The sequence below is a fragment of the Rhodotorula graminis genome, assembly GCF_001329695.1.
Source record: "Rhodotorula graminis WP1 unplaced genomic scaffold RHOBAscaffold_15, whole genome shotgun sequence".
NCBI lineage: Eukaryota > Fungi > Basidiomycota > Microbotryomycetes > Sporidiobolales > Sporidiobolaceae > Rhodotorula > Rhodotorula graminis.
In genome coordinates, this window is record NW_017264942.1 from 582,340 (window position 1) to 609,060 (window position 26,721).

General features: G+C 68.4%; 6 protein-coding genes and 2 non-coding genes across 8 annotated transcripts; 6 read left to right on the plus strand and 2 right to left on the minus strand.

The window, feature by feature from the left end:
• The first annotated feature begins 523 nt into the window (after window positions 1–523).
• RHOBADRAFT_t122 lies at window positions 524–609 on the plus strand. The gene has a single exon. It is a non-coding gene; the product is annotated as a tRNA-Ala (tRNA).
• Window positions 610–860: 251 nt separating this feature from the next.
• RHOBADRAFT_18138 (uncharacterized protein) lies at window positions 861–2,946 on the plus strand (the record flags this gene model as incomplete). The annotated part of the gene is made up of 6 exons (XM_018412408.1): window positions 861–1,311; window positions 1,385–1,548; window positions 1,628–1,747; window positions 1,823–2,155; window positions 2,215–2,465; window positions 2,544–2,946. 6 exons carry the CDS (start codon window positions 861–863, stop codon window positions 2,944–2,946), a joined length of 1,722 nt encoding a protein of 573 aa, XP_018268540.1.
• Window positions 2,947–3,315: 369 nt separating this feature from the next.
• Window positions 3,316–5,479, plus strand: RHOBADRAFT_55950 (uncharacterized protein; the record flags this gene model as incomplete). Its single annotated transcript, XM_018418097.1, has 8 exons — window positions 3,316–3,525; window positions 3,653–3,821; window positions 3,889–4,077; window positions 4,146–4,331; window positions 4,407–4,588; window positions 4,655–4,680; window positions 4,762–5,143; window positions 5,340–5,479. 8 exons carry the CDS (start codon window positions 3,316–3,318, stop codon window positions 5,406–5,408), a joined length of 1,413 nt encoding a protein of 470 aa, XP_018268541.1. The 3' UTR covers window positions 5,409–5,479.
• A 52-nt stretch (window positions 5,480–5,531) lies between these two features.
• RHOBADRAFT_55951 (uncharacterized protein) lies at window positions 5,532–11,186 on the minus strand (the record flags this gene model as incomplete). The annotated part of the gene is made up of 6 exons (XM_018418098.1): window positions 5,532–5,754; window positions 5,846–6,640; window positions 6,709–9,185; window positions 9,250–9,571; window positions 9,640–10,535; window positions 10,675–11,186. 6 exons carry the CDS (start codon window positions 11,184–11,186, stop codon window positions 5,657–5,659), a joined length of 5,100 nt encoding a protein of 1,699 aa, XP_018268542.1. The 3' UTR covers window positions 5,532–5,656.
• Window positions 11,187–12,704: 1,518 nt separating this feature from the next.
• RHOBADRAFT_66951 (uncharacterized protein) lies at window positions 12,705–14,716 on the plus strand. The gene is made up of 9 exons (XM_018419129.1): window positions 12,705–12,798; window positions 12,878–12,910; window positions 13,006–13,180; window positions 13,259–13,419; window positions 13,486–13,550; window positions 13,627–13,764; window positions 13,837–14,125; window positions 14,198–14,269; window positions 14,352–14,716. The coding sequence occupies exons 1-9, from the start codon at window positions 12,745–12,747 to the stop codon at window positions 14,430–14,432; spliced, it is 1,068 nt and encodes a 355-aa protein (XP_018268543.1). The 5' UTR covers window positions 12,705–12,744; the 3' UTR covers window positions 14,433–14,716.
• Window positions 14,367–16,865, minus strand: RHOBADRAFT_50311 (glycosyltransferase family 4 protein; the record flags this gene model as incomplete). The annotated part of the gene is made up of 6 exons (XM_018415302.1): window positions 14,367–14,968; window positions 15,091–15,907; window positions 15,981–16,068; window positions 16,140–16,320; window positions 16,391–16,553; window positions 16,636–16,865. The coding sequence occupies 6 exons, from the start codon at window positions 16,863–16,865 to the stop codon at window positions 14,600–14,602; spliced, it is 1,848 nt and encodes a 615-aa protein (XP_018268544.1). The 3' UTR covers window positions 14,367–14,599.
• Window positions 16,866–21,752: 4,887 nt separating this feature from the next.
• On the plus strand, window positions 21,753–23,908 carry RHOBADRAFT_39560 (uncharacterized protein; the record flags this gene model as incomplete). The annotated part of the gene is made up of 6 exons (XM_018413632.1): window positions 21,753–22,259; window positions 22,353–22,646; window positions 22,695–22,794; window positions 22,854–23,070; window positions 23,146–23,475; window positions 23,548–23,908. The coding sequence occupies 6 exons, from the start codon at window positions 21,753–21,755 to the stop codon at window positions 23,906–23,908; spliced, it is 1,809 nt and encodes a 602-aa protein (XP_018268545.1).
• A 470-nt stretch (window positions 23,909–24,378) lies between these two features.
• On the plus strand, window positions 24,379–24,464 carry RHOBADRAFT_t123. Its single transcript has one exon. It is a non-coding gene; the product is annotated as a tRNA-Ala (tRNA).
• Window positions 24,465–26,721: the final 2,257 nt, after the last annotated feature.

Here is a 26,721-nt window from a genome sequence, read left to right on the forward strand (position 1 = left end):
GGGGTCTGGCGATGAGCGCGAAGGTCGCGCAGGCGGCGAGGCGGCCGGCGCGCAAGCTGAGCAGGTTGTGCTGTAGCCAAAGGAAAGGCTCGCAATGCCGCAGAAGGTGCAGTGGCAGAGCCAGGGCGGCCAGAGACAACGCCCGGACGAGCGGATGATGGAGGTGCCATCGCGGCGCGAGCGAGGGGCGCGTGCAGACCTTCGAGCTGCAGCTGCATTGCCGCAAGCCGAGTGCTGCTCGCCGCTGACCACTGAGGGCGTGCGCTGCGGGCTTGTGTCGTAGGGGCATTGGCAGAGGTCGTCGACGTCGGGCGTCGATTCGCTCGAGCAAAGCGTCTCAATGTTTCTGACGTCGCTCGTCAATGCAGCAGCTGTCGCCCTGGTCTGTGAGCTGGCGGGCTCTGCAACGTTGAAGAGTTGGCGGCAAGCACGCCGTGGGCATCGTCTGCCGGAAAGCGTCGTCTTGTCGGTCTAGATGTGTGCGGGCTCTGGACGTACATTTTGGCCAGCAGACGCAACGAATGGGGATGTAACTCAGTGGCAGAGTGCCTGCTTCGCACTACTTGGCGCGCTTGCATGAAGTCCAGGGTTCAACTCCCTGCTTCTCCAGCTCTTTTGTTTTTGGCCCCCTGCTGTACGCACAGACCGCCTCCTCTTCGGCGAGCGACGCTCCTCGGTACAGACGTGTCTGTCTCGGCGGAAGCGTCCGGCCGCAATATTCCGCTCGCACCTCGAGCTCGGAGTGGGGAAGCCGCCGGCGCCGCCGGAGTGCGGATCGAGAAAGCGGGGACGGTGCGCCTTTGACCGACGGCTCGAGTTCGCTCTGCACACTCTCGCACGCGACCTGCACCTTGCGCGCCATGCTCGTCCGGCTCGCCTCGCTGGCGACTCTCGCCGCCGCGCTCTACGTCGCGCTCGCGTCGCCTCTCCCCCTCTCGCGGCGCACCGACCCGTCCGAGCCACCTCCTGTCGTCGACCTCGGCTATGCGCGGTACCAGGGCGTCCTCAACGAGACTTACGGCATGTACGAGTGGCGCGGCATCCGGTACGCGACGGCCGAGCGGTTCCAGGCGCCTCGCACGCCGTCCAAGAACTCGAGCGACTCGAGCCCGATCCTCGCCGCCAAGTTCGGCGACGTGTGCTACATCTCGCAGGTCGGCGCCAACACGACGACGCAAGGCGTGCTCACCGAGGCGGCGACTGCGCCGTCCGCGACCCAGTCGGAGGACTGCCTGTTCCTCAACGTCGTCGCGCCAGCGGGCTCGTGCGAGGGCGCCGACCTGCCCGTCGTCGTCTACATTCACGGTGGAGGTGCGTCGACTTTTCCCTTAAGCCTGTGTGTCGTCAAACTGCGAGCTGACCGTCTCTCGGTCGCGCATATTAGGCTTTGCCTTTGGGGACGCGCAAATCCAGTGGGAGCAGTTCCTGCAGCACATCGGCAACAAGGTCGTGCTCGTCTCGATCCAGTACCGCCTCGGACCTTTCGGCTTCCTCGCTGGCAGCGAGGTGGTCGCGAACGGCGTCACGAACGCGGGCTTGCTCGACCAGGTGCGTCCTCGCGCTCGCTCTCGAGGTTCTTCTGGGCCCAGCCGGCGAGCAAACTGACACGCGCTCTCCTCTGCCGCAGCAACACGCTCTACGGTGGGTCCAGGACCAGATCCACAAGTTCGGCGGCAACTCGGACCACGTCACCATCTTTGGCGAGTCGGCGGGCGCAGGTTCTGTTCTCAACCAGGTCCTGGCCAATGTGCGTCCCCTCTGGCTCCTCCCTTCCTGTTTCTTTCACGAGCGTACCGAGTCTGACGACGTCTGATTGGCGCAGGGCGGCAACACGGTCAAGGCGCTCGGCCTAAAGAAGCCCCTGTTCAAGGCGGCGCTCGGCGCTTCGGTCTTCCTCCCTCTTCAAGTCGAGGCGACGTCGTCCTGGGCCGAGTCGAGATACAACGACCTCGTCGCAGCGACCAACTGCACGGGCGACAAGTCGACCTTCCGCTGCCTCGAGTCGGTCGACGCCGGCGCGCTCGCCGCCGCGAGCGGGAAGCTCTCGCAGGACCAGCCGTTCGGCTCCTGGACCTACGTTCCCGTCGTCGACGGCTCGTTCTTGACAAAGCGGGCGTCGGTCCTCCTCAAACAGGGCCAGAAGAACCTCAACGGCGTGCGTCCCGCGTCCTCTTCGACCTTCTCAAACCGTACTGACGGACCGCACGCCCTCAGGACGTCTTCTACGGCAACAGCAACGCCGACGAAGGGTTCATCTTCACCGACCCGACCCTACAGAACGACACAACAACCTCTCCCGCCGCTCTCGACGCACAATTCGACTCGACGCTCGCCGGGCTTTTCCCCCTCATCACGGCCGAGGAGCGTCAGTCGGTTGCCCAGCAGTACCCGGCCTCGAGTGCTTCGTCGTCGAAGGGCAACACGTTCGCGCGCATCTCGAGCATCATCGCCGACTCGACCTTCGTGTACGTTCCTCCTCCTCCTCTCCCTCCTCCTCCTCCTTTCCCTCTTCCTGGCCCGAGCTGACTCGTCTCGCCCTGCAGCTGCCCTACCTACTGGAGCGTCGAGGCGTTCGGCACATCGGCGTACAAAAGCCGCTTCGCGTACGGCCCGGCCACGCACGCGTTCGACCTGCAGTACTATTCTGGCGAACTGTGGACGGGCACCAAGTCGGTCTCGTCGATCCAGTCGTTCGCCGGCGCCATCGGCGGCTTCATCCGGTCGTACAACCCGAACGACAACCCGGCCAACTCGACGATCAACCCGTCGTGGCCGACCTACGACTCGAGCGAGGAGATGCTCTTCAACCTCACTATGCCGCTGAACCTCCTCTCGACGGCCGACCCTCGAGTCATCAAGACGTCGAGCCTGACCGACTTTGGCACGAGCCAGAGGGAGAAGTGCGACTTCTGGCGCGGGTCCATCTCGAAGAACGCCGGACTTTAGACTGCGCACGAGCCTCTCCTCTCCTCCTCTCTTCCGGCCCCCCCCCCCCCCCCCCCCCCCTTTCCTTTCCTGTTTCATTTCCTCTTTCCTTTCGTACATAGCATGTGGCTGCAACTCTGTGCGCAGTGCGCCAGTCTCGACGAGCGACCGCTTCTCTCTCTACATCAGTTTCTCTCGACGCGAGTGCTGCAAGATCTTGTCCATGTCCCTGCTGTTCTTGCCACGAGAGCATCGTCCCGGCCGCCGTTCGGCTCCTACTCGACGTTGCAGAGCACCGCCAGAATGGTGAGACTGGCCGCACGTGCGGCCGAGCGACCCGCCTCATCAGCCCACACTTCTGCTCTCCACCGCCTCGTCCTCACCGCCAGGATGCGTTGGCCCCAGCTGCTCAGCTCTGCTGCTGTCCTGCTACCTGCCCTTGCGGCTGCGCGCCCCGCCGAGCTCGACGCCCGCGACCAGATCCTCCTCACCTCGACGCCGTCATCTGCACTCGACGACGCCCACGACTCGGCGCGCATCCCTCGCGACGAGCCCGAGATCGGCACGGGCCACCTGTCGCAATGGAGCAAGCAGAACAAGGTGCGCCCCTGCCTCCCTGCACTCGCACTTGCGAGGTTCCCCCCTCTCTGCGCGCCGGCCCTTCCCTCGCGCCGCCGCCCTCTCGTGTCGACTACTCGGTCCGCTGACTTGCACCTCCCTTGTGCAGGCCGACTTTCTCCACGCCCTGCGCAACAACTCGGCCTCCGACTGGGTCGTCGTCATGGGCAACGAGGCGTCCGACGCCGACAGCCTCGTTTCGGCTCTGGCGCTCTCGTACATGTACACGCACTTGCCTGAGCCCAGGAAGGCTGTCGCGCTGCTCCAACGCGAGGAAGGTACGCCCTTGTGATATCCCCGGCCGTTTCCTCGTTCCCTAAACTGACACACCCGTCCCCCTCGCAGATGCCCTGGACCTGCGCCCCGAGAACGGCCTCGCGCTGCACTACGCCCGCATGTCGTCGGGCCATCGCGACCTGCTCACCATCGACGACCTCCCGATGAAGCCCGAGGAGGTCAGCCGCCGCATCGAGGGCATCGCGCTCGTCGACCACAACGTCCCGCTGTCGGTCTGGGCAGGCGCCAAGGTCGTCGGTGCGTCCCCTCCTCCCTGCCCCCTCGGCCTGCCGTAGATACGGACTGACCCTGTCGTACCGCCGCAGCCATCTTTGACCACCACGACGACCGCGGCTACGCCAACGACACGGCCAACCCGCGCATCATCGAGCGCTCGGGCTCCTGCTCGTCCCTGGTCACGCGCTACATGCTCGACCAGCTTCCTGACTCGGCATCTTCATCGTTCCACGGCCCTATCCCCAAGGAGCTCATCGAGTTGATCCTGCGCACGAGTGCGTCCTCCTTCCACCCGGGTCCCTCTCGCCCTCCTCCTCGTCCAACACTGTCTGACACCTCGCTCCTCCCAGTCGCCGTCGACACGTCGGGCCTCAAGAAGGACTCGAGCCAGCCGGTCGACCTCGAGGCCGCCGAGCGCATCTTCCCGCGCAGCACGTGGCGCAACCGCGACTTCAAGACGTCGATGAAGCTCCTCGACAAGGACATGAGCGCGTCGCGCAAGGCGCTCGATACGCTCGACGTGAGGAGCCTGGTGCGTCCCACTCGCACGTCGGCGCCTTCCTCGCCGGCCTCGGACCTGACGTTTCCACACCCGCAGCTTCGCCGCGACTGGAAGGGCGACGTGTGCGTCCCTCTCCTAATCTTTCCTCTCGAGCCCTTACGAGCCGACTCTAACATCTTTGCCTCTCCTCCCTCGTCCTGCAGCATCAAGACCAAGTCGAGCAAGCACTCGATGATCAGCCTCGGCTTTGCGTCGGCGCCCGTCTCGCTCGAGGAGCAGATCGAGCGCACGCCCGAGGGCACCGCACCCGAGTGGTTCGCCATCGAGCGCGCCTGGACGTCCGAGATCCAGGCCGACGTCTCGGTCGCGCTCACCAACTTCCGCGGCGACGACGGCGAAAAACATCGCCAGCTCGCCGTCGTCGTCGCGCACGGGTACGGTCACCGGCTGCACGACGGTTCGGCCAACCGCCTGTTCCGCGCCATCGTCAAGGCGATCGAGGACTCGGGCGTCGAGGGCATGAAGAAGTGGAAGCGCCCCGACGGCAAGAAGCTCCTGCCGCGCAGGGCCGTCTGGCAGTACCAGGTGCGCCCCGCTTCTCTCTCCTCTCGCCGAGGATTGGACGAGTCCTGAGCCTCGACTGACCTTTCCCTCATTGCCCCTGCCCCTCTTCGACTCTCGTCGTCGCCATGATCGTCCCTCCCCGTCCTCCTCGTCGCGCCCTTCCTCGCCGTCCCGCGTTTCCCGTCATCCTTCCTCGCGCCACCTTGCGCACGCACAGTCCGACTTTGCAAGCCGCAAGTACTGGAGGCCGATCATCGAGGCGTCCGTCCGCGAGTGGGAGGGCTGAGAGGGAGCGCACGTGTAGAAGGACGGACGGGAGGGCCGCCTCGCATCTCGCCGGACTTTTCTCGCTGACTCACTCTGCGGCTCTCTGAGCGGGGCAGGGCATCGCGAGCGCATCGAGAGAGATAGAGAGAAGCTGTGCTACATTGCTCGACGAGGAAACGCTGGTGGTACGAAAGAGGGGAGCACGAAAGAACAACGAGGACGAGTATACGGGCGAGAGGGCGCGAGGGGAGGAAGGCGGCTCGCCGGCTAGCGGCGCATGGTGTAGGGCAACACCGTGTCGAGGAAGGTGTCGAGGACGGGCTGCACCTGCGTCGCCCACCGGGTCCAGGCAAAGTAGAGCGCGACTGCAGGACGAGCAAGTGTCAGTTTCGTCGCTCGAGTGAGGCCCGACGAGAGCGCGAGGGAGACACAGAGAGAGAGAGACTGAGGACGCACCACAGAGGACGGGCAACCAGAAGGCGAGGAGCATTGCGTCGGAGCGGATGCCGACCTGCAGCGGCGAGTCGACGGCGCCAAACGTGCTGCCGGCGTCGCTCTCGGCGTCGACCTCGGTGTCGTCCGAGACGTGCGAGACGGCCGACGTGCGGCGGCGCATGCGCAGGCGCGTGGTGGCGCCAGATCGAGGAGACGAGGCCGTGTCGATCGCCGACGTGCTCGCCTCGTCGTCGTCGAGTGCCGGCTTGTCGTCGGACGCGCCCGACGCAGCGGCCGAGAGCTCGTCGCGTGGCGAGTACTGCGGCGGCGGCGACGAGGGCGCCTTGGTCGTCCACCATGCCGGGGCCTGGAACGCCGCACGCCAGTCGCGCAGCGAGAGACGCTCGAACGGCGTGCTCGACTCGTCGGCCTCGTCGCCGAGGTCCGGCTCGACGTCGCCGGCGGGCGACCGCGACTCGCTGACGGTCGCGGCGCGGCGACGCTTCGTCTTCGAGGTGCTCGGGCCGCTGCCCATGTGGCGGCTGAGGGCGGCGGGCATGGCGTGGAAGGCCGTGAGCTCGGGCATGTGCATCGTCGGGACGCCGAAGCGGTTGGCCTTGGCCTTCTCCCACGCGCCCGTGACGCTGCCCGCGATGGGCTGCAGCTTGTCGAGGCCCGGCTGGACGGTCGGCTTGAGCTTGGCCGAGAGCCACGACGACGAGGCCGACGCGAGGTGGTTGAGCGGCGTCACAGGAGGGCGCGATTGAGGGGCGACAGGCTCGCCGACAGGGATGGCGTCGACGGCGGCGTCGGGAACTGCAACGAGGCGACGCGAGTCAGTGAGGACGCGAGGAGAGAGGAAGGGGAGTAGGAGCAGGACGGACCTGGCAGAGACGGCCGCCGGAACCTGGGCAAGCGCTTGTGCTCGACGACCTCGACGTGTTCAGCCTCGACGAGGTGGTGCAGCGAGGCGGACGACGCGTTCCTCGACACCTGGCGCGAGCGCACTCGAGGTTTGCGGACGGGCGACGTCTCGTCCAACGCCGACTCGTCGGCGTCTTGCGCCTCGCTGTCGTCCCACACGTCGCGATCGTCGGCGTCGTCGATGTCCGAGTCCGACAGGTCCGAGTCGGCGTCGACGGTCCAGTCGCTCGCGTACTCGGTCGCCGCGTCCTCGCTCTCGTCGCCGGCGTCGCTCAGGCGCAGGAAGCTCCTGGTCGGGCTCGCGAGCTGGAGGACGGTGGCGGCCGTCGGCGTCGCGACGAGCGCGCCCGCCGGGCTGACGGCGCCGCGAGCGAGGAGGAGCTCCTCGACGTCGACGTCGTCGCGGTCCTGCGCCACCTCGAGCGGCGTCTTGCCGGCACGAGTGCGTGCTCGCACGTCGGCGCCGGCGTCGAGGAGCTGGCGCGCGATGTTGACGCGGCCGTACAGGGCGGCAAAGTGGAGCGCCGTGTACCCATTGCGGTCCTCCTTGTCGAGAGTGACGCCGCGAGCGACGAGGAACGCGACAAGGCGGCGAAAGCCGAGGACCGTGGCGAGGTGGAGGAGCGTGTGTTGCTGGGCGTTGGCGAGCGAGATGGGCGGGCGCGACGAGGGGAGAGACGGGGCCGCGCCGGGGAGGAGGGACGGGTCGAGGTCGAGGAGCGAGAGGAACTTCATGACGATCCCCTCGAAGCCCCGAGGCTCGCCGCTGAACGCGTTGGCGGGCGGGACGGGGGCCGACGAGGTGCGCGGCGACGCTGTGCTGCTGAAGCTCGAGCGACGCGACGTGGCCCGCGAGGCGGCAGGCGTCGCGTACACCGAGGACGCGGCGGCGTTGAGCGTGGCGGCGAGCGCCGCCGTGTCGGTCGCGCTACCGCCGCCGAGGCTGTGCTGCGAGCCCGGCGTCGAGCCGCCGCCGATCATGCCGCCGGCTCCTGCGCCAGGCGCGCCGGCGCCGCTCGGGCTGTTGCCGACGATGCGCATCGCGACGGCGGCAGCGTCCTCGAGGCGGCCCGTCATCTTGAGCCCGACGACCTGGAGCGCGAGCTCGAGGAGCGAGCGGTCCGAGTCGTCCTTGTACGTGAAGAGCTGGAGGCCGTTGCCCGGCTCGACCGTGAGCGGGACGCCCTTGATGCTGACGACGACGGGGCCCGGGTTGGCCGACGGCGGAAGGACGGCGACGAGCGTGCTCGACGACCAGTAGTGGGTCGGGACGGCCGCACTGTCACCAAACACGCACGTCAGGTCCTGGACGAAGTTCTCGCCGAGGACGGTCACCTCGATGCCGCCGTGCACCGGGCCCTCGCCCGGGATGAGGTGCGTGATGCGGGGCGGGAGCGACGGCGGCAGGAGTTGCTCGGGCTGCTGCGGGATCGTCCAGCTCGGCGTGAGGCTCGTCGGCATGGGCTCGGTCGCAGGGATGGCGAACGACGGGATGGCCGACCCCGGCGCGGACGGCGTCGGCGCGAGCTCACGCGACGAGCCGACAGGCGACGGGAACCCGCTGAACAGCGAGTGGTACGACTCGGACGGGCCGGTCGAGCCGCCGGGCGACATGGGCGGCGTCGACAGGTTGGCTCGCCAGTCGACGTCGGACGAGACCGAGTGCCGCGCGCCGTCGCCGAGGTACGACACGAGGCCGCTCGGCTGCTGCTGCTGCTGCTGCTGCTGCTGGGCCGGCGTGTCGACCATGAGCGAGTCCTCCATGCCGCCCAGCCCGAGCGCCAACTCGACCTGGTGCGGCAGCGGCGGGAGCGAGACGCCTTCCATCGTCTGCGGCGTCTGCATGCCCGTAGACGGAGCGCGGCTCGACGCCTGCGACTGCGACGGGTGCGGCGGCGCAAAGTTGACCGGCGACGCCTGCCGCAGCGGCGTCATGGCGAACGTCGGCGACCTGCTCGCCTGCGCGCTCGCGGCGGCCGACTTGCGCCCTTGGGCCCTCGCCGGGCGCTGGTCGGCGTCGTACGGCCGCACCTTCTTGGTCGCCTCGGACGCCGCGCCGCCGACCTCGCCGCTCTCGTCGTCGCTGTCGGTCGCGCCTCGCCTCGAGCGAGTCGTCGCGGCGCGTCGAGGGCGCCCGGAGGCGTGCGCCGACGGCGTCGTCGTGCCCGAGGCCGGCGAGCCGGCCTTGTCGCGGCGCTCCTTGCGAGCGGGTGCGGGCGTCGACGCGGCCGACTTGCTCGTCTTGCGCTTAGCCTGCGCGGCGGCGGCGGAGCGCTCGTCGTGCGCGACGACGCCATGTGCGGCGGCGGCGAGCGAGGCGACCGAGGCCGTCTTGGACGCGGCCGTGTTGGTCTTGTGGTCGTCGGTGATCATGATCGGCGGTGTGGAGCCCGTCGCGACGACGACGCCGCGGTGGTCGCGCAACGTGTACGTGACGCTGCGAGCGACGAGTCGAGTCAGTTCTGTGAGGGAGAGAGAGAAAGAAGGACCAGGGGACGCACCGGAACCCGCGCTTCTCCTTGTGGTGACGGCAGTAGCACGTCACCCTCGTCGGGAGCACGATCTCGCCCGACGCGAACTCGACGAGCTCCTGCGCGTTGAACACGACGACCTTCTTGCGCTCCTCGGCCTCGTCGCGCTGCGGCGAGTCGACGTCGGGCACGGGCGCCGGCGCCGTGTACGTCTTGCCCTTGGCGTCCTTCTTGCGGAGCGAGCGCTTGAGCTCGCGCGCCTGGCAGTTGTCGCAGATGTAGATCGACTGGGACGGGTCGGTGGCCGAGACGACGGCGACGTCGACCGACAGGATCTGCTCGGCAGGAGGTTCTGCTCACGCCGGCAAAGGTCAGTACGGGGCTCGCCGGCCTTCCGGGGGAGAGAGAAAGGGGACGTACCAGGCTTGGCCTTCTTGGCGAGTGCCGCGGCGCTCAACTGCTTGCCCGGCTTGCTCTTGAGCGCGAGGTTCTTGGGCAGCCGCAGGTGGCTCCACGTCCCGAGCCGCTCGAGGTCGTCCGCCGCCCGCGCATCGAGCCCACCGTCCACCATGACCATGTCGTCGCTGACCCTCGCGCCGCCGCCCCCAGCGCCGCCGCCGTGCCGGGGCCGCACGAGCGCGAGGCTGATCTTGATCTGGGTCTCGACGCGCGACTTGGCGCCGAGTGTCGGCACGCCGAGCACGACGAGCTCGGCGTTCGTGACCGACTCGGCGGGTGGGCTCGAGTGCGCCGGGATGAGGTGCGCGGCCTGGACGGCGTCGCGCGCGACGAGGTTGACCGACGGCCCGACCGCGTGGTGGAGCGCCGCCTTGGCCGCGTGCGCGCTAGTGCTCGTGCTCGATGAGGCTGGAGGAGCGTGCGGCGCGACAGGAGCGCCGCCGCCGGAGGACGACCAGGCGTCGCTGCGGCGCGAGAGGCTCAGGTCGCGCATGCTCGTCTCGGCCTCGCCGCCAGGGCCGCCGCCGCCGCCGCCGATGCTCGCGCGCGAGCGGCCGACGCTCGACGAGCGCGTCGCCGGGGCCGTCGACGTGGCGCTGACGAGTGCGGGCATCGGGTACTCGGTCGCGGGCGAGTGAAGCGGCGAGGGCGTCTGGGCCGACGTGAGGCTCGGGGCGATGCCGGCGTTGACGGCGAACAGGTCGATCGGGTTGGACAGGGACGCAGCATTGGCCGACATCGAGGCGGCCGTGAGCGGGTGGAAGGCGTGGACGGCGGCGGCGGGAGCGGCCTGCGAGAAGACGTGCGTCGAGAGAGGGGTCGGGACGGTCTCGGTCGGTGAAGTGAGGGTGGAAGGTCTGTCGGGCGAGACGGAGACGAGCAAGTGTCAGTGAAAGGTGCGAGGCGCCCAGGTCGCGCTCGCACAAAGGCGAGCTGCGGCGGGAGGACAAGGGGTGTGTGGTCGGGGAGGAGGACAACGATGGGCGAGGGACGCACCCGCACACGTCCTCGTGCACCATGTCGTCAAAGTCCATGCCGACGCGCTCGTGACCCTGCCGGGCATGCGCAAAGTAGTCGCGGGTGCCGTTGCTCTCGGGGTTGGCGGCCGGGCTGTCGGCGGACGAGGTCGACGAGGCGGCGCCGGCAAACGGCGCTTGGGCGACGGGTGCGGACCAGAAGTCGTTCGAGGCGGTGCCGAGCGCGTCGTGCTGCGGCTGCTGGCCGAGTTGGTGCGAGTGCGGCCGCGGGGCGAACTTGACGGCGGCGGCGGCGGCAGCCGAGTGGTGGCTGAGGACGGCGGCGGCCTGGTGGTGGTGGTGGAACGCGGGACCGGCTGCTGCTACGCCGAGCGCGGCAAAGTCGACGCCCCAGTCGTGCGGGCCGTAGCTCGAGTCGGCGGGGGACGGGTGCGAGTCGGAAGAGGACGAACCGCCGTCGCCCGAGCTGCCGGACGACTCGTCGCCGTAGGGCAGGTGGGCCGAGCCGCTAGGTGCGAGGTCGTAGTCCATCGCGGACGGGCGCCGGCGTGCGCACCGAGGCGAGGGTGAGAGGACGAGCTGGAGCTCGGAGGGCGGAGAGACAAGGGGGAGGAGCAGCGACGACGACGCGGCTCGGTCGAAGGAGGCGGTGGGCGGGTGCGCGCGTGTGCTGGTGGTCGACTGGTGGTGCAGGCGGGTGCAAGTCGAGTACCAGGGGCCCGCTGCTGGGCTGGGCGTGGTCGACCCAGCCGCGAGCCTCTCGTTCCTCCTCCCCGCTCGAAACGACCCCGCACTTTGCTCGAGCTCTCGCTCCCTTGAGCCCTGCGCCGCAGCCACGCATGCCCAGCTACGTAGTGCCCAGCTGCTGCACTGAAGGGGCTGAGCCGCCGGCCGTGCCTCTCCCTTGATATCTCTCTCGACGGACTTCAAGTCGCGCTTTCGTGCACTGGCCCCCTGTCGCTCTGCGCATGCTCGCTCCCAGCGCTGCTACAGTACCAAGCGAGCCCGCAGCCAGCGCAAGCGCCAACTGCCCGCTCAACCTTGCTCCGCTCCGCGACCCGCACTCTCCAACTCCGGGGGATCGTCCCTCCTCGCTCGAGCGGCGCAATCAGAGACGTGGCGCAGTGCTCGTTGGCGGTCGCAGCAGTCACCGCGACGAGAGAGCAACGTTGGTGCAGCCCGAGCCTCCGCCCTTGACCGAGATAAGGACGTCGGCGCAGCCGTCGCGCCCTGCGGCGCTCGTGGCGGCTGGGACGGTGCGAGACAGGCCGCCATAGCTTCGACAGGGCGGTCCGACGATGTCGCGCGCGGCAGCCGGAAGGCAGGCGGTCGCAGCACGAGAGCTGGGCTCGACAGAAAGGAGCGAGCGAGAGAAGTGAAAGAGGGAGACGGTGGCGCAAGAGCTGTGCGGCCGCCTTAGGACCAGCCGTGCCGGCGCGCCCGTGTCCTGGAGCAAGGTCCTTCTCCAACTCCGACATGATGGGAACGGTCAAGCCGAGCGTCTCGTGTTGCAGAGCAGCCTGTTGCGCGGCGAGAGGGCGGTCAGGATCCGCGAGGACACAAAGAGGGAGGGACGAGGTAGTGCGGGCGGGACGTACCGGGTTGTTGTAGCACGTCGCCGCTCACGCCAACGCGGAACAGGACGCGTGCCCACCGCAGCAGGAAAGCCCGGCTCGGTCGCCTGCCTACACGTGCAAGTGCGCGCTCGTCTGGAGACGAAGAGGCGGCGGCCATCCACGCCGGCCCTCGACACGCCCGGTCGCCGCACCCGCGCACTCAAAGCAGAAGCCGAGTCGAGTTGCGCTCGCTACTCGAAGCGGGCGGGAGGGACCCGGTGCGAGAGGCGAGAAAGCCAGCGAGAGCCGGACGCCCCGTGGCTCCTCGACGAGTACAGCTCGGGGCGCTGCCGCGCAGGTCTTGCGTATGCTGGAGAGAGCTGCAGCTCGATTCGACGTGCTCCACTGGGCGCACGAGAGAGTAGGAGGAAGGCCGTCCGGGTCAAGCAGCGACCGGCGAGCGAGAAGGCAGCTCTCACTCTCGCCGCTGCACTCTCGCCTGCTGAGCCCGCGCAGCGCACCAGATCAGAGCCATGGCACCTTCGACGCAGTCCAAGAAGCTCCTGCTCGACGTCGGCCTCTTTGCGGTGCGTCCCTCCCTCTTCCTCCGCCTCATCGCCGCCCGACCCGAACGACACTGACCCTCGTCCGCCACGGCACGCGCAGGTCTCGCAAGTGCTGTTCTACTATGCGTTCAAGGTGCGCCCCGATCCCACCCGTCTCCACAGCTCTCCCGAACGTGAGCTGACCCGACCCCTTGCCTCCCTCCTCCGCGCCGCGTGCGACTCGCGCAGGTCGTCATGAACCAGATGGACCCGGCCAAGGGCAAGCGCAAGGAGTCCAAGGCCAAGTCCAAGGAGACGCTCGGCAAGCTCGGCATCGACCTCGCGTCGCTCGACCTGAGCGAGCACGAGGAGATCATCGCGGGCGAGGTCGTCGCCGCAGAGGACATCCACGTCTCGTTCCAGGGTCCGTCCCGGCCCCTCCCACTCCCTTTGTAGAGACCTGTGTCGAGCCGAGCTGACCGAAGATCCGGTGGCGACGCAGACATCGGCGGCCTCGACCCCATCATCTCGCAGCTGCGCGAGGCCGTCATCTTCCCGCTCGTGTACCCGCAGCTGTTCGACAGCGCCGCCGGGCTCTTTGGCGCGCCAAAGGGCGTCCTCATGTACGGCCCGCCGGGCTGCGGCAAGACGATGCTCGCCAAGGTGCGCCGCCTCGAGGCCGAATCAGCCACGGACGAGATACTGACTGGCCCTTCCCTCGCGGCGCAGGCTCTCGCCAAGGAGTCGGGCGCCACCTTCATCAACATGCACGTCTCTACGTTGACCGACAAATGGTGCGTCCCTCTTCCCCTCGAGCGCCTCGTCACGCACTCTTGGCCGAAGCTGACCTCGTCCCGTGCGCCGGTGCAGGTTCGGCGAGTCGAACAAGCTCGTTGCGGCCCTCTTCTCGCTCGCGCACAAGCTTCAGCCGGCGATCATCTTCATCGACGAGATCGACTCGTTCCTGCGCGAGCGCAGCCGGGCCGACCACGAGGTGACGGGCATGATGTGCGTGCTCTCCTTTCCTCGGCGGCGGTGGCGGCACGACATGGCCTGACCCGGACCTGCCCGCACCCACAGGAAGGCCGAGTTCATGTCGATGTGGGACGGTCTCACGACGAGCAACGACACGCGCATCCTCGTCCTCGGCGCGACCAACCGCCCGAACGACATCGACTCGGCCATCTTGCGCCGCATGCCCAAGCGGTTCGCAATCAAGCTCCCCGACGCGCACCAGCGCCGCAACATCCTCACCCTCATGCTCAAGGACATCCGGCTCGAGCCCGGGTTCGACCTCGAGGCGCTCGTCAAGAAAACGGACGGGTTGAGCGGGAGCGACTTGAAGGAGGCGTGTCGGAACGCGGCCATGGTTCGTCCCTCGACGTCTCTCTTTCCTTCCTCTCTCTCTCTCGCACAGGCGCTTACCCGGCTCGTTGTGCAGGTCCCGGTGCGCGAGTACATGCGCAAGAACCTCGCCAACGGCCAGGTCGACCTCGAGAAGGTCCAGGCCGGGGTACGTCCAGCTTCTCGTCGACGACGCGCTCTCGAGACTCGTGCGAGCGTGACTTGACACACGTCTGTCTCGCGTCCTGCAGAAGTTCGACATTCGCCCGCTCGCGCTGCGGGACTTTTTGCGGAGCGACGACGCCGAAGTCACCGCCGAGCCCCTCGACTGAACCCTCGCCCCCTCGCCGAGCATCCCCTGCACCCCTCGATCCTCAAGCATGCCCGTCTCTCGCTCGTCATCCTGTTGTGCACCGCCTAGAGCCCCCTCTCTCTCCCTCGTCGGGCCACTCTTGTACACTGCCGCGAGCGCAACAATGTAATATCACATGGCGCACTTCTACTCTCTCCTCTTGCCGTCCCTCTCGTCCTGCGCCCCTGCGCCAATCCGCCCCTCGAGCTCTCGCCACGCGTCCATCCACCCGCGCTCGAACGCCTCGACGCCGAACCGTGCCTGGGCGCTCTCCCTCGCGCGCGCCCGGACCGCGTCCTGCTCGGCCTCGGGGAGCGCGAGGATGTGCGCGAGAGAGGTCGCGAAGGCGAGGTGGGGTGGGAGGTGGCGCTCGGTGGACGAGGAGGAGGAGGAAGTGGGGGAGGAGGTGGCGAGGAAGCCGGTTGGGCCGGTGCCGTGCGAGGGAGAGGACGAGGGTACGAGGATATCGAGGAGGGGCCCGGCAGACGGGTGCGCGAGGGTGAGCAGGCCTGCTGCCTGCGAGCGAGGGTGCATCACCGTCAGAGCTTCGCCTTGAGGAGCCACAGCCGGGAGCGCACGCGCCCACGAGAGGCGCACAGAGAGAGAGAGAGAGAGAGAGAGAGAGAGCGAGGGCGCACCTGAAACTCGACGACCGTGATCCCAAAGTGCTCGTCGACCATCGTGTGCAGCCCAATGCTCGCCTGCCGCATGAGCGCGCACACGTCGTCGTACGGCGCGTTGACGACAAACTCGCACTGGCTTGCGACGCCGAGCTCGTCGGCGAGCGTGCGCAGGGCCGCGACGCGCGCGTGGTCGGCGGCGTGGCGGGCCGAGCCGGCGAGGACGAGGCGCAGGCGCGTTGGGTCGAGCGTGATGGGCAGGAGCGAGGGCGCCGACAACGACGAGGGGGAGACGAGCTCGGCGAACGCGCGCAGCTGCGTCGCGTGCTCCTTCTCAGGGCGGAATTGGGCGAGCGACAGGATCGTGATGGGCGAGGTCGGGCTCGGGACCCGCGACGAGGTCGTGGCGGGGAACGAGGTGAGGGCCGCCGTGTCGCACGGCGGGTAGACGGTGCGCACGCGCGGTCGGGGCGTGCGGCGGGGCAGGCTCGTGGACGGTTGCTGCTTCTTGACGACGCTCGAGGCGGTGGGGCGCTGGCGCAGGCCGTCGGGCGACGACACCGCCGCGGCTGCGTCGCTCGGACCCTCGTCGGGCGCCACGACCACCTCACCCTCGCCCTCGCCCTCGCCACCGCCAAGCAGCCGCACGACATGCCGCCTCGTCCACGTCGAGTTGACCATGAGCGTGTCGGCCCGGGCCAAGCTCGCCCGGTACGCGCGCGCAAAGGCCGTGTAGTAGACGAGCTTTGCGCGCGACAGGACGGCGCTCGACGCGATCGACGACGGGTTCGTGTGGCCCGCCGTGCGCGAGCGGACGCGCGAGAGCATGTCGGTGCTGCCGGGGAGAGGAGGGGAGCGTGTGAGCTGGCGCGCTCGCTCGGTGGGGAAGGAGGAGGAAGGGGACGCACCTGATGGTCGGGTAGTGGGTGTAGCTGCCGACGGGCACGCCGAGCAGCCACTTGACGAGCGGGTAGGCGAACGCGTAGCCCATCGTGTCTGCAGAGGAGGGCGACAGGCATCAGTCGTCGAGTTCGAGGCATGAAGAAATAGGAGAAAGAGGGACGCACCGATCCAGACGTCGGGCGCGACGCCTTGCGGGCCCGCGAGGCCCTCGAGGGCGACGATAACGCTCCCGAGCGACTGCCCGAGGAGGGTGAGGCGCGGGTAGGTCGCGTCCTCGACGAGCCAGCGGCGCGTGAGCGGGACGAACGCGAGCGAGTCGGGCGACAGGGCGACGCCGAACCGGGCCTACGAGCGGGAGCCGGTCAGCGTCTCTCGGCCGCGTGGTCGATAGAGGAGGACATGCGCAGGGACGCACCTCGACTTTGGCGAGGATGTCGGCCTTGGTGACGGCGCCGTCGTGGGACCCGACGTCGCCCGTGTAGACGACGAACGCGGTCGGGGTCGGACTCGCGGCGAGGTCGCGCTGCATGCACGCGAGGGCGGTCCACAGGACGCGCTCGCCGCCGCCGCCGGCATTGCTGCGAGGCGAGGGGGGAGTGGGACGAGGTGAGCCGAGGTGGGGGGTCCAGAGGAGGAGGAGCAGGACGAGGGAGGACGCACCAGTACGGGTGAAAGAGGCCGACGAGGCGGGTGGCGGTGGCCTGGTCGGTCGACAGGCCGAGGTGGCACTTGAGGAAGGCGGTGCGCTGGTGCGGTGCTCGTTGGCGCAGGCGGGATCGCGAGGTGAGGGCGAGGACGACGACGAAGGACAGGACGAGGGCCGTCGCGGCGAGGGCTGCTGTGGCGAGGGGGAGCGCGTAGGCTGCAGCTCGACCGAGTACGGCGGCCATCGTCTGGCCGGGCTCAGTGGGAGCACAGCGATGCGACCTGTTGTTGTCGCGCCTCTTGGCCGAGGTTCGACCTCTCTCTCGCCTCACACCGCTCCCTCTCTCGACGCGCCACAGAGAGCGTGAGCCGGACAGCGCACGCGATGCAGGCCCTCCTGCTGTCGCCCGCGACGCGCTTCTCGCCCGACTCGTCGTCGTCGTCGCCCTCGTCCCCCGCGACCCCTCCGCCGCCCTCACTCGACTTCCTCCTCCTCACCGACTCGGCCCTCGGCCAGTTCGACACGCCCACCCGCGTCACACCGCAGCAGAGCACCCTCGCGCGCCGTGGCACCGCCGCCACCGCTGCCGAGCCTGACCCGCCGGCCACCCCGTCGTGGCTCCGACCCGAGTTGGATGAAGAGTGGTGCGAGCCCGACCATGCCAGCGGCGGCGACGAGGGGCAAGACGCCGTCCAGACCGACTGCTCGACCGCATCGACCACGTTTGCCCTCCCCTCGTCCGCCTCGGCCGGCTCGTCGACCGTCGTCCCGCGCGACCACACGCTCCGACCCGCCTCGCCTCCTCCACCACCCTCCTCCTCCTCCTCCACCTCTACGTCCGCCCTGTCGACCCCGACACGCCCACCCCTCCCCGATGCATCATACGCGTCCCTCCCCAAGACGCAGCCCCGCGTCCCTTCGAGCCTCCGCCACGCCTTCACCGCGTCCACCTCAACCACGGCGACCGCGACGCCGTCCCTCGCCGACCCGAACGGCACGCGCGACATGTCGGTCGTCGAGCACGAGTCGTGCAACGTCTCGGGCAGCGGCTCGGTCGTCCTGCGCGACACCGGGCACGACGACCGCGACGACGACGCGGCGGCCGTCAACGACGACTCGGTCGGCTCGGCGGGCACGTGCGTCGTCAACTCGATCGTCGAGCGCAGCGGCGGCGCGCAGGACGAGGGTCAGCTCGCGGCGGCCGTGCGCGCGCTCCGGGGCCCGAACGCCGGGCTGTTCTCGGCGCCTGACGCGGCGGCGGGAGGGGACGAGGCGCAGCGCGAGGGCGAGGGGAACGGGCGCGAGGAGGTGCCGCTGCCGCAGAGCAAGGTCCGCTTGTTGGGCCTGTTTGAGCCCCCGAGTCCGCCTGTACGAGGTGCGTCGCCGTGTTTTCCCTTGCCCTCGACTCGAGGCCGCGAGCACTAACTCTCGCACGCCCGACTCTACAGCACCGCCTCTCCCTCCCTCGACCCACGCCGCGCCGTCCCTCCCCCTCTTCACCTTCTCCCCTCCCGACCCCGTGCCGCGCACGAGCTGGAAATCGCTCCCGCTCCTCTCGCCCTCGCCCTCGCCGGCTCGCACCGACACCGGCACCGACACCGACGCGACGCCCGTCGCCGCCCGCTCGTCGGCGGCGCCCGGCCTCCTCGAGACGCCGCACGCCGCGCCCGGCAACGCGACGCCCGTGCACCGTGCGGCAGGCGGTGCGGGACCCGCGCCGGCGCCGACGGGCCCGGGCAGGCGGGACCGGTTCCTCAAGCGGTCGGCGCCCGCGTCCGCGCCTGCGCCGGCACACGAGCCTGAGCGTTCGCCCGAGCGTGAGCGCGTCGATTCGGCCGCCGAGCGCGAGCGCGAGCGCGAGCAGAGCGAGGCGCAAGAGAGCAGCGACGATGCACCATTCGTGCCGCCGCCGCACATGGACGCGACGACGACGAGCGAGTCGGACGACGCGTCTGAGGACGACGTGTCCGAGGAGGAGCGGGAGGAGGGCGGCAGCGGCGGCGGCGCCGGCGGGCACGGCGACTTTGGCGATGCGCTTGGGCTCGCTGGGCCTGGGCAGCCCGGCCTTGGGTGGAGCAGTGACGAGGACGAGGAGGACGGCGAGGGCCGCTCGTCGTTCGCGCGCGACGGCGACGACTCGCGGCCGAGCCGCCGCAGCAGCGCCCCGGCGCTCCCCTCACCTCCGGCCGCCCACTCGTCCATCCACCTCGGCCTTCCTCTCCCGCCCTCGCCGCGCGCCCTGCCCGCCTCGCCCGCGCGCATCCCCTTCCCCTCGCCCGCCCTCTCGTCCGTCGGCGGCAGCGCCGCCACGGCCCTCCCGCCGCCGCCCTCGCCCCTGCGCCTCTTCCAGCCGACCTACGACACCCTCACGCGCGCTCACCTCGCCCAGCTCGTCGACGACATCGACGACCTCGCCGACAACCGCGAGACGTACCTCCGCGAGGGCGCGCCGCCGCCTCGGCACCTGTCGCCTCGAGCCGGCGCCGGGACCGAGCACGACACGAGCGACGAGGGCTTCCTCGGCGACGAGGGCGAGAAGCGCTCGGCCAAGCGCATCCGGCTCAGCCCGCGCTCGGAGCGCGAGCGCGCCCGGTTCGGCGACCTGTCGATCCTGAGCGAGGAGCCGCCCGAGTTTGGGCCCGCCGACGGCCTCGACGACGGCGACGGCGAGAACGACTCGTCGCTCGCGCTGCGCGGCACGCCGTCGCGCCCGCGCCGCACTGGCAACCGCAGCCGGGCCGACAAGTCGACGTCGCCCGTCTCGGCGCGCCGCCGCTCGATGACGCCCGCCCTGCGCCGAGCGCGGGCCTACACGCCCTCGGCGTCGACCTCGGCGCTCCTGCGCTCGTCTGGCCTCAACCTGCCCTCGCTCCCGGCGCTCCTCCCCGCGCCCGACTCGGCGCGCTCGCGTGGCTCGTCGGCGTCCGGGGTGTCGAGCAGCGTCGAGTCGCCGAGGTCGCCTGGCGCGGCGAGGAGCCGCGAGGCGAGGATGGACGAGGCGAACGCGGTCATGGAGCGGATCAGGGCGAGGGTCGAGGAGAGGGAGGCGAGGAGGTTCGGCGGCGAGAGGTCCATCGAGCAGCAGGACGAGGTGCGTGCTCTTTCTCTCTCTTCTTCTCCTGTTCTGGTCCTCTCCCGAGCAGAGCGGTCCACTGACTGCCCTCGAATCGACAGCCCTCGCCCGTATCGACCGCTCGGCCGCGGTTCGCGCGCGTCCAGAGCACCACCCCTCCTTCCTCGCCACCTGCGCTCCGCCACCCCGTCCCAGGCCCCTCGACCTCGACGCCCGAGCCCGCCTACTTCGCCGCAGCCGCCTCGGCCTCGCTCCGCTCCGTCCTCTCCTCGCCCGCACCCCTCTCGACGTCCTCCTCCACCTTCGCTCCCGCGCACGCCCACCTCCCTCCCCTCCCCGGCTCGCCCTCGCTCGCGCTCGGCCTCCCGCCGAGCGTCCGCGCCGCCAAAGAGCGAGGCGGCAGCCTCGGCCGCCGCCACTTTGCGCGCACGCCGATCGGCGCGGGCGACAAGAAGCGGTCGAGCGAGGGCGGCGCCGGCCGAGACGGCTCAGGGCGGGCGCACGATCCCGGCAGCCTCCTCAAGCGCACGCAGGCGCGCAGGCTGTTCGGGACCGACGCAGACGACGTCGCCGCCGCGACGGCGAGTGCACCGGGCGTCGGCGGCGAGCACCAGCGAGAGCAGCCCGACCTCGGCGCCGCAACCGCTCGCAGCGCCGCCTCGTCGACCGATTCGTCCGCCGCATCGGTGCCGCCTGCATCCTCCTCTGCAGCTCGTCCTCGCGGCCACGGTCGCCACCCGTCCCTCACGACGCTCAACCCGGCGTCGCGCGACACGCAGCTCCTCCTCGCGAGCGCAGGCGCCTCGGCTCGCGAAAAGGGCCTCGTCTTTGACGCGGGGCAGGGCCGGTGGATCAAGACGCCGAGGAGGCTCGCGGCGCAGGTGGCTGTCGCCGAGGAGGAGGAGGAGGAGCCGGTCGCCGCCGTCGCCGCCGCCGCCGAGTCGGCTGCGGCGCCGGACGAGGACGACGAGGACCCGTTCCGCGACTTCAGCGAGCTGCGCTCGGCCGACGGGTCGGGCGTAGCCGCCGCGTCGGCCGCCCTCACGCCGCCTGTCGACGTCGACGCCGAAGCCTCCTGCGGCGCCGGCTCGATCGACCTGGACGCACTGCCGCGCGCAGGCGACGGCAGCGGCAGCTTGCCTCGCGGCGCGGTCGCCGACGACTCCCACGTCACGCGCCGCACGCGTTCGCGTTCGCGCACGAGTGCCGCCCTCGACCTCTCGGGCCTCGGCATCACCAAGGGCACGCCGCCGCTCCCGGCGTCGAGCACCGCCCCTGCCGCCGACGCCGCACCGCAGCCGTCCCCTGTCGGCGCGTGCTACTTCGAGCGCCCTCCCGCCGAGGAGCGACCTGTCGAGGAGGACGCCGCAGGGCCGCAGCTCGTGCTCGAGAGCGAGGACTCGGCGACGTGGGGTCGCGGCGGGGCGCAGGAGAAGCGGCGCGAGGCGGACAAGCGGTTCAAGGCCGACGTCGGCGCCGACGGTGCGGACGACGTGGAGGAGGAGAGCGAGGACGACCCGCTCGCCGAGCCGAGCATGCTCGGCTTGTACGCCGCCGCGCATGCCGCTCCGTGCCCGTCGCCCGAGGTCACGGCCGAGGTTACCGTCGAGCCGTCGCCAGCAGGACGCCCTGCTCCGGGCGCTAGCCCGGCCACACCGGCCGGTCGCTCGCGCGCCTCGCGTCGTTCCGCCGAGGCCGTCTCGGCGCCGCCATTTCCACGCTCGGCGCTCAAGCCGACTCGCGCCCAGTCCGCCCCGAGCGTCTTTGGCGATGCCGCCGCCGGCACCTCGACGCCGCTGCGGTCGACGTCCGAGCCGCCCCGCGTCCCGCGCAGCGTGTCCTTCTCGGACGGCAAAACGTCGGGCAAGATCGAGGGCCTCGTCGCCGTCGGATCGGGCCATGGTCTTGGTCCTGCGCTCGGCCCGCTCGGCAGCCGCCTCAAGTTCGAGCTCGGCCGTGCGAGCGCCGGCAGCGGGCCGGACGCTTCGAGCGCCGGAGCGGGCGAGGGCCCTGGGTCGCTCGAGTTCGACGAGGCCTTCGAGACGCAGAGCGAGGACGATGAGGAGGGTCAGGGGGACGTCGACCAGACGATCACGCAGGAGAACCTCGGGGCAGGCGAGGGCCGCTCGAGGCGGACGAGCGGCATTGTCGCAGCCCTCAGCAGCCTCGCTCGCGGTGCGCCTGGCTCTCCCTTTGTCGATCGTGTCCGTACAAGCTCTGACTCTTGCTCCGTTCGACGCAGGCCCCGACGACACGCCGGCGGCAACGCACTTCTCGCGCGACCTGCCTGGACCCTCCCTCGCGTCATCCACCTCCGCCTGTTCGCCCGCCTGGACCCGCTCGAGGGCCACCTCGCGCACCTTCACGCGCTCGCACTCGCAGTCCAACAACGCGACGTTCCTCACCGAGTGCTCGTTCGCCGTGTCGCACGACCGCCTCGTCCAGTACATCACCGACGTCGAGCCGTTCGAGCCCGACTGGGCCAGCCTGCGCAGCATCGACTTGAGCGGCAAGAAGGCCGACAGCGTCGTCCGCATGAAGGAGTTCCTGCCAAAGCTCGACGAGGTCAACCTGTACGTCCCGGCTCCGTCAAACTCTGTCGTCCGACCCGCACTGACCCTTGCCTCGACCGGCCCGCTCGGCAGGAACGACAACGAGCTGTCGTACCTGACGGGCATCCCCAAGACGCTGCGCACGCTCCTCGTCGCGTCCAACCGCCTCACGAGCCTGACGTCGTTCCAGCACCTCGCCAACCTCGAGCGCCTCGACTTGATCGACAACCACCTCGACTCGGTCCACCAGCTCTCGAGCCTGCGGCACCTGCGCGAGCTCAAGCTCGACGGTAACCAGCTCGACAGCCTCGACGGGCTTGGCGGCCTCGACTCGCTCGTCAAGTTGAGCCTTCGAGGCAACGCTCTCGTCGACGTCAACCTCGGGCAAACAACCTGGTGCGTGGCCTCTAACTCAGCCTCTTGCAGGAGAATGCGCCCTGACGGACAGTCCCGCAGGTCGCGCCTCGAGACCCTGCGGCTCTCGCGCAACAAGCTCGTCAACGTCGACGGCGCCGAGCGCCTCGTGTCGCTCACGACACTCGACCTCGGTGCGCCTTGATCTCCCTCGTTCCGTTCTCGAGCCTGCCCTGACACGCTCGCATCACAGACCACAACCACCTCGCGACGTTCGCGCCTCGTCGGCCGCTCTCCCGCCTTCGTGTCCTCCGGCTCGGCAACAACCCGCTCTCGGAGCTCGACGTTGCGTTCGCGCCCAAGCTGCGCACGCTTTACGTCGACTCGGCCCGGCTCGGCAACCTCGTCGGCACGGACCAGATGCGCAAGCTCGAGAACCTGAGCGTGCGGGACCAGTCCGGCGACGCCCTGTGCGTGCACTTTCGCAATGCCTCCTCGTCCCTGCTCGAGGTCGAGACTGACCTGCCCTCCTCCCGCCGCGACAGGACGGTCGCCATGGCCCACGTGCGCGACGTCAAGCGCCTCTACCTGTCGGGCAACCCCCTGCCGTCGTCGTTCCCGTCGGACAAGTTCTACAACCTCACGTACCTCGAGTTGGCCATGTGTCAGCTCGAGTCGCTCCCGGCCGACTTTGCCGCCGTCGTGCCCAACGTCCGGGTCCTCAACCTCGACTACAACTTCATCCAGGACATCTCGCCGCTGTCGGGCCTGGTGCGCCTCACCAAGTTGAGCCTGGTCGGCGCGCGCATCGCCAAGGCGCGCCCGCTCGCCGTGGTCCTCGCGACTTTGACCGAGCTCGAGTCGTTCGACATGCGGTTCGTCCCGCAGCTTCTCCTCTCGGGTCGGTCGACGCCGTGACTGACTCGCCGTCGTTCCTCCTCCACCAGGATGAACCCGTTCACGCTCGCCTTCTACCCTCCGCTCGTCCCGCCGTCCGGCTCCCTCCTTCCCTCGCACACCGAGCACCGCATCCTGCACCCCGACGACCTCCCCACGGCCCTCTCTGCTTCGACGCTTGCCGACCCGGCGACGCACAGCTCGGCGTGGCAGGCCCTCGACGTCAAGTTCCGCCGGGCGCTCCCCGACGCATGGTACCGGCGCCGCGCCGCCTATCGCGCCGTCGTCATGCAGGCGGCGCCCACCCTGGAGCGCCTCGACGGCGTCGACTGTGCCAAGGACCGGCCACGCCTGGCGAGGACGGTCGACAAGCTCGCGAGGCGGACGACAGCGGTCGTCGAGCGGCGGTGAGGGCGGGGAAGGAGCGGGACCTGGGCACTCTTTTCGTCTTTCTTTCGCTTATGCATGATCTGTGTTTGTCCTTGCCTGCCCCGCCTACGCTGCGACGATTTCTTCGGCAGTATCTTTGGGGTTGCGGCTTCGGCGAGAGACACAGAGAGAGCTTGACGTGGCGCGGCTGAGCCTTTTCCACGCGCACCTAATTCGTGCGCAGCGCAGTCCTCTCGGGCAAACGATGCGGCCTAGGAGCTCGAGTGCGAAAGCGCGGTTGCGACTTGGCTCTCCTCGCACGGACCTTGCACATCCTCTGCAGCGCTTGTCTCTGCGCAATTCGGCCTACGCTTTCGCCTTTGGTGCCCGTTTCGTGCCGTCTCTTCCTTGGCAGCTGGACGCAGGAGCAGGACAGGTAGCCGGGGACAACATCAGCGTCTTGCAACAATATTGTTGGCTGTATGAGCAGGTTGGGGATAGCGGTCACGAATGGGGATGTAACTCAGTGGCAGAGTGCCTGCTTCGCACTACTTGGCGCGCTTGCATGAAGTCCAGGGTTCAACTCCCTGCTTCTCCATTGCTTTTTTTGCTTACCGTACGACGCAAAGGAGAGACCAAGAAGATTTAGTGGGGAGTGGGGGGGAGCGTGGTACTCTTGATTTTGTATATGTCATGGGCTGGTGACCGTTCCCCTTTGGCCTGCGTCTTGCTTGGCCCACTTTGGGAGCAACAGCGCAGTCTGTACGAGAAGGACAAAGCCTGGTGGCCTCCAACCCCTCATGCCACCAGGTCCAACTACAAAATGGCTTGCCGCTGAGCTGACCCTGGCCAGTCCGTCCTGCGGACACAAGGAGGGACTGTAGTGGCATGAAAGCCCGGCCCCCTTAGGCTGGACTACAATTTGGCCCGTCACAAAACCTCCTCTGACAGGCCTGTCCAGTGGGGGCAAGATGCCTTACCTGGTGAAGCTGAGGGTTGTAGAGTCACAGGGCAGGTCAGTTGTGGTTGCCTCGGAAGTGCGGGGCCTTAGGCCGGCTTAGGATTTGGGTTGCGTTGAGATCTACCGCCAGAGGCTTGTCCAGTTGGTGAAAGGTGCTTGACAAGGTGAATGATAGGGCGGGAGAGTTTCAGGGCAGGTTGGTCACAAGATCCAGGTGTGGTGGCCTCGGAAGTGCAGGGCCTTAGGCCGGCTTAGGATTTAGGTTGCGTTGAGATCTACCGCCAGAGGCTTGTCCAGTTGGTGAAAGGTGCTTGACAAGGTGAATGATAGGGCGGGAGAATTTCAGGGCAGGTTGGTTACAAGATCCAGGTGTGGTGGCCTTGGAAATGCGGGGCCTTAGGCCGGCTTAGGATTTGGGTTGCGTTGAGATCTACCGCCAGAGGCTTGTCCAGTTGGTGAAAGGTGCTTGACAAGGTGAATGATAGGGCGGGAGAGTTTCAGGGCAGGTTGGTTACAAGATCCAGGTGTGGTGGCCTCGGAAGTGCGGGGCCTTAGGCCGGCTTAGGATTTGGGTTGCGTTGAGATCTACCACCAGAGGCTTGTCCAGTTGGTGAAACGTGCTTGACAAGGTGAATGATAGGGCGGGAGAGTAATCCGACCGCGTCACGGTCGGCTGGAAGGAAAAAGAAGGTGCAGGCTCAGGGGGATGGTCCTGCTGAGCATGCTACTGATGCAATATTGCAAATCTGGCTCCAGTACCATCAAGGTATACCACTAAATGGTCCTTGTGCTGAGCATCAGGTTGGGAGGGCTGTTCCTCATGGAGCTGCCCGCGCAAACGGTTTGGGTCCGAAACCGTCAGGCTCGCCAGGAACAGGTTGGCCTCTGCAGAAGTGGGCCACAAAGTCCGTTCAACTCCTAACCTAGCTAACCATTTAGAGCGCGTCTTACTCTATTCTGCCCTGCAGGGGCAGCCCAATCCGACCGCGTCACGGCCGGCTGGAAGGAAAAAGAAGGTGCAGGCCCAGGGGGATGGTCCCGCTGAGCATGCTACTGATGCAATATCGCAAATCTGGCTCCATTACCATCAAGGTATACCACTAAATGGTGCTTGTGCTGAGCATCAGGTTGGGAGGGCTGTTCCTCATGGAGCTGCGCGCGCAAACGGTTTGGGTCCGAAACCGCCAGGCTCGCCAGGAACAGGTTGGCCTCTGCAGAACTGGGCCACAAAGTCCGTTCAACTTCTAACCTAGCTAACCATTTAGAGCGCATCTTACTCTATTCTGCCCTGCAGGGGCAGCCCAATCCGACCGCGTCACGGCCGGCTGGAAGGAAAAAGAAGGTGCAGGCTCAGGGGGATGGTCTCTCCTCCCCCTCCACACCGTCCACCACCTTCCTCCCCTTGGGCAGCGGGTAGCTGACCGGTCAACATGGGTCTGTAGAAGGCCTCAGGCGACTTGAAAATGGAATCTCTCTCTCTCTCTCTCCCGCTGAGCATGCTACTGATGCAATATCGCAAATCTGGCTCCATTACCATCAAGGTATACCACTAAATGGTGCTTGTGCTGAGCATCAGGTTGGGAGGGCTGTTCCTCATGGAGCTGCGCGCGCAAACGGATTGGGTCCGGAACGGTCAAGCTTGCCAGGAACAGGTTGGCCTCTGCAGAACTGGGCCACAAAGTCCGTTCAACTTCTAACCTAGCTAACCATTTAGAGCGCATCTTACTCTATTCTGCCCTGCAGGGGCAGCCCAATCCGACCGCGTCACGGCCGGCTGGAAGGAAAAAGAATGTGCACGCCCAGGGGGATGGTCCCGCTGAGCATGCTACTGATGCAATATCGCAATCTGGCTCCATTACCATCAAGGTATACCACTAAATGGTCCTTGTGCTGA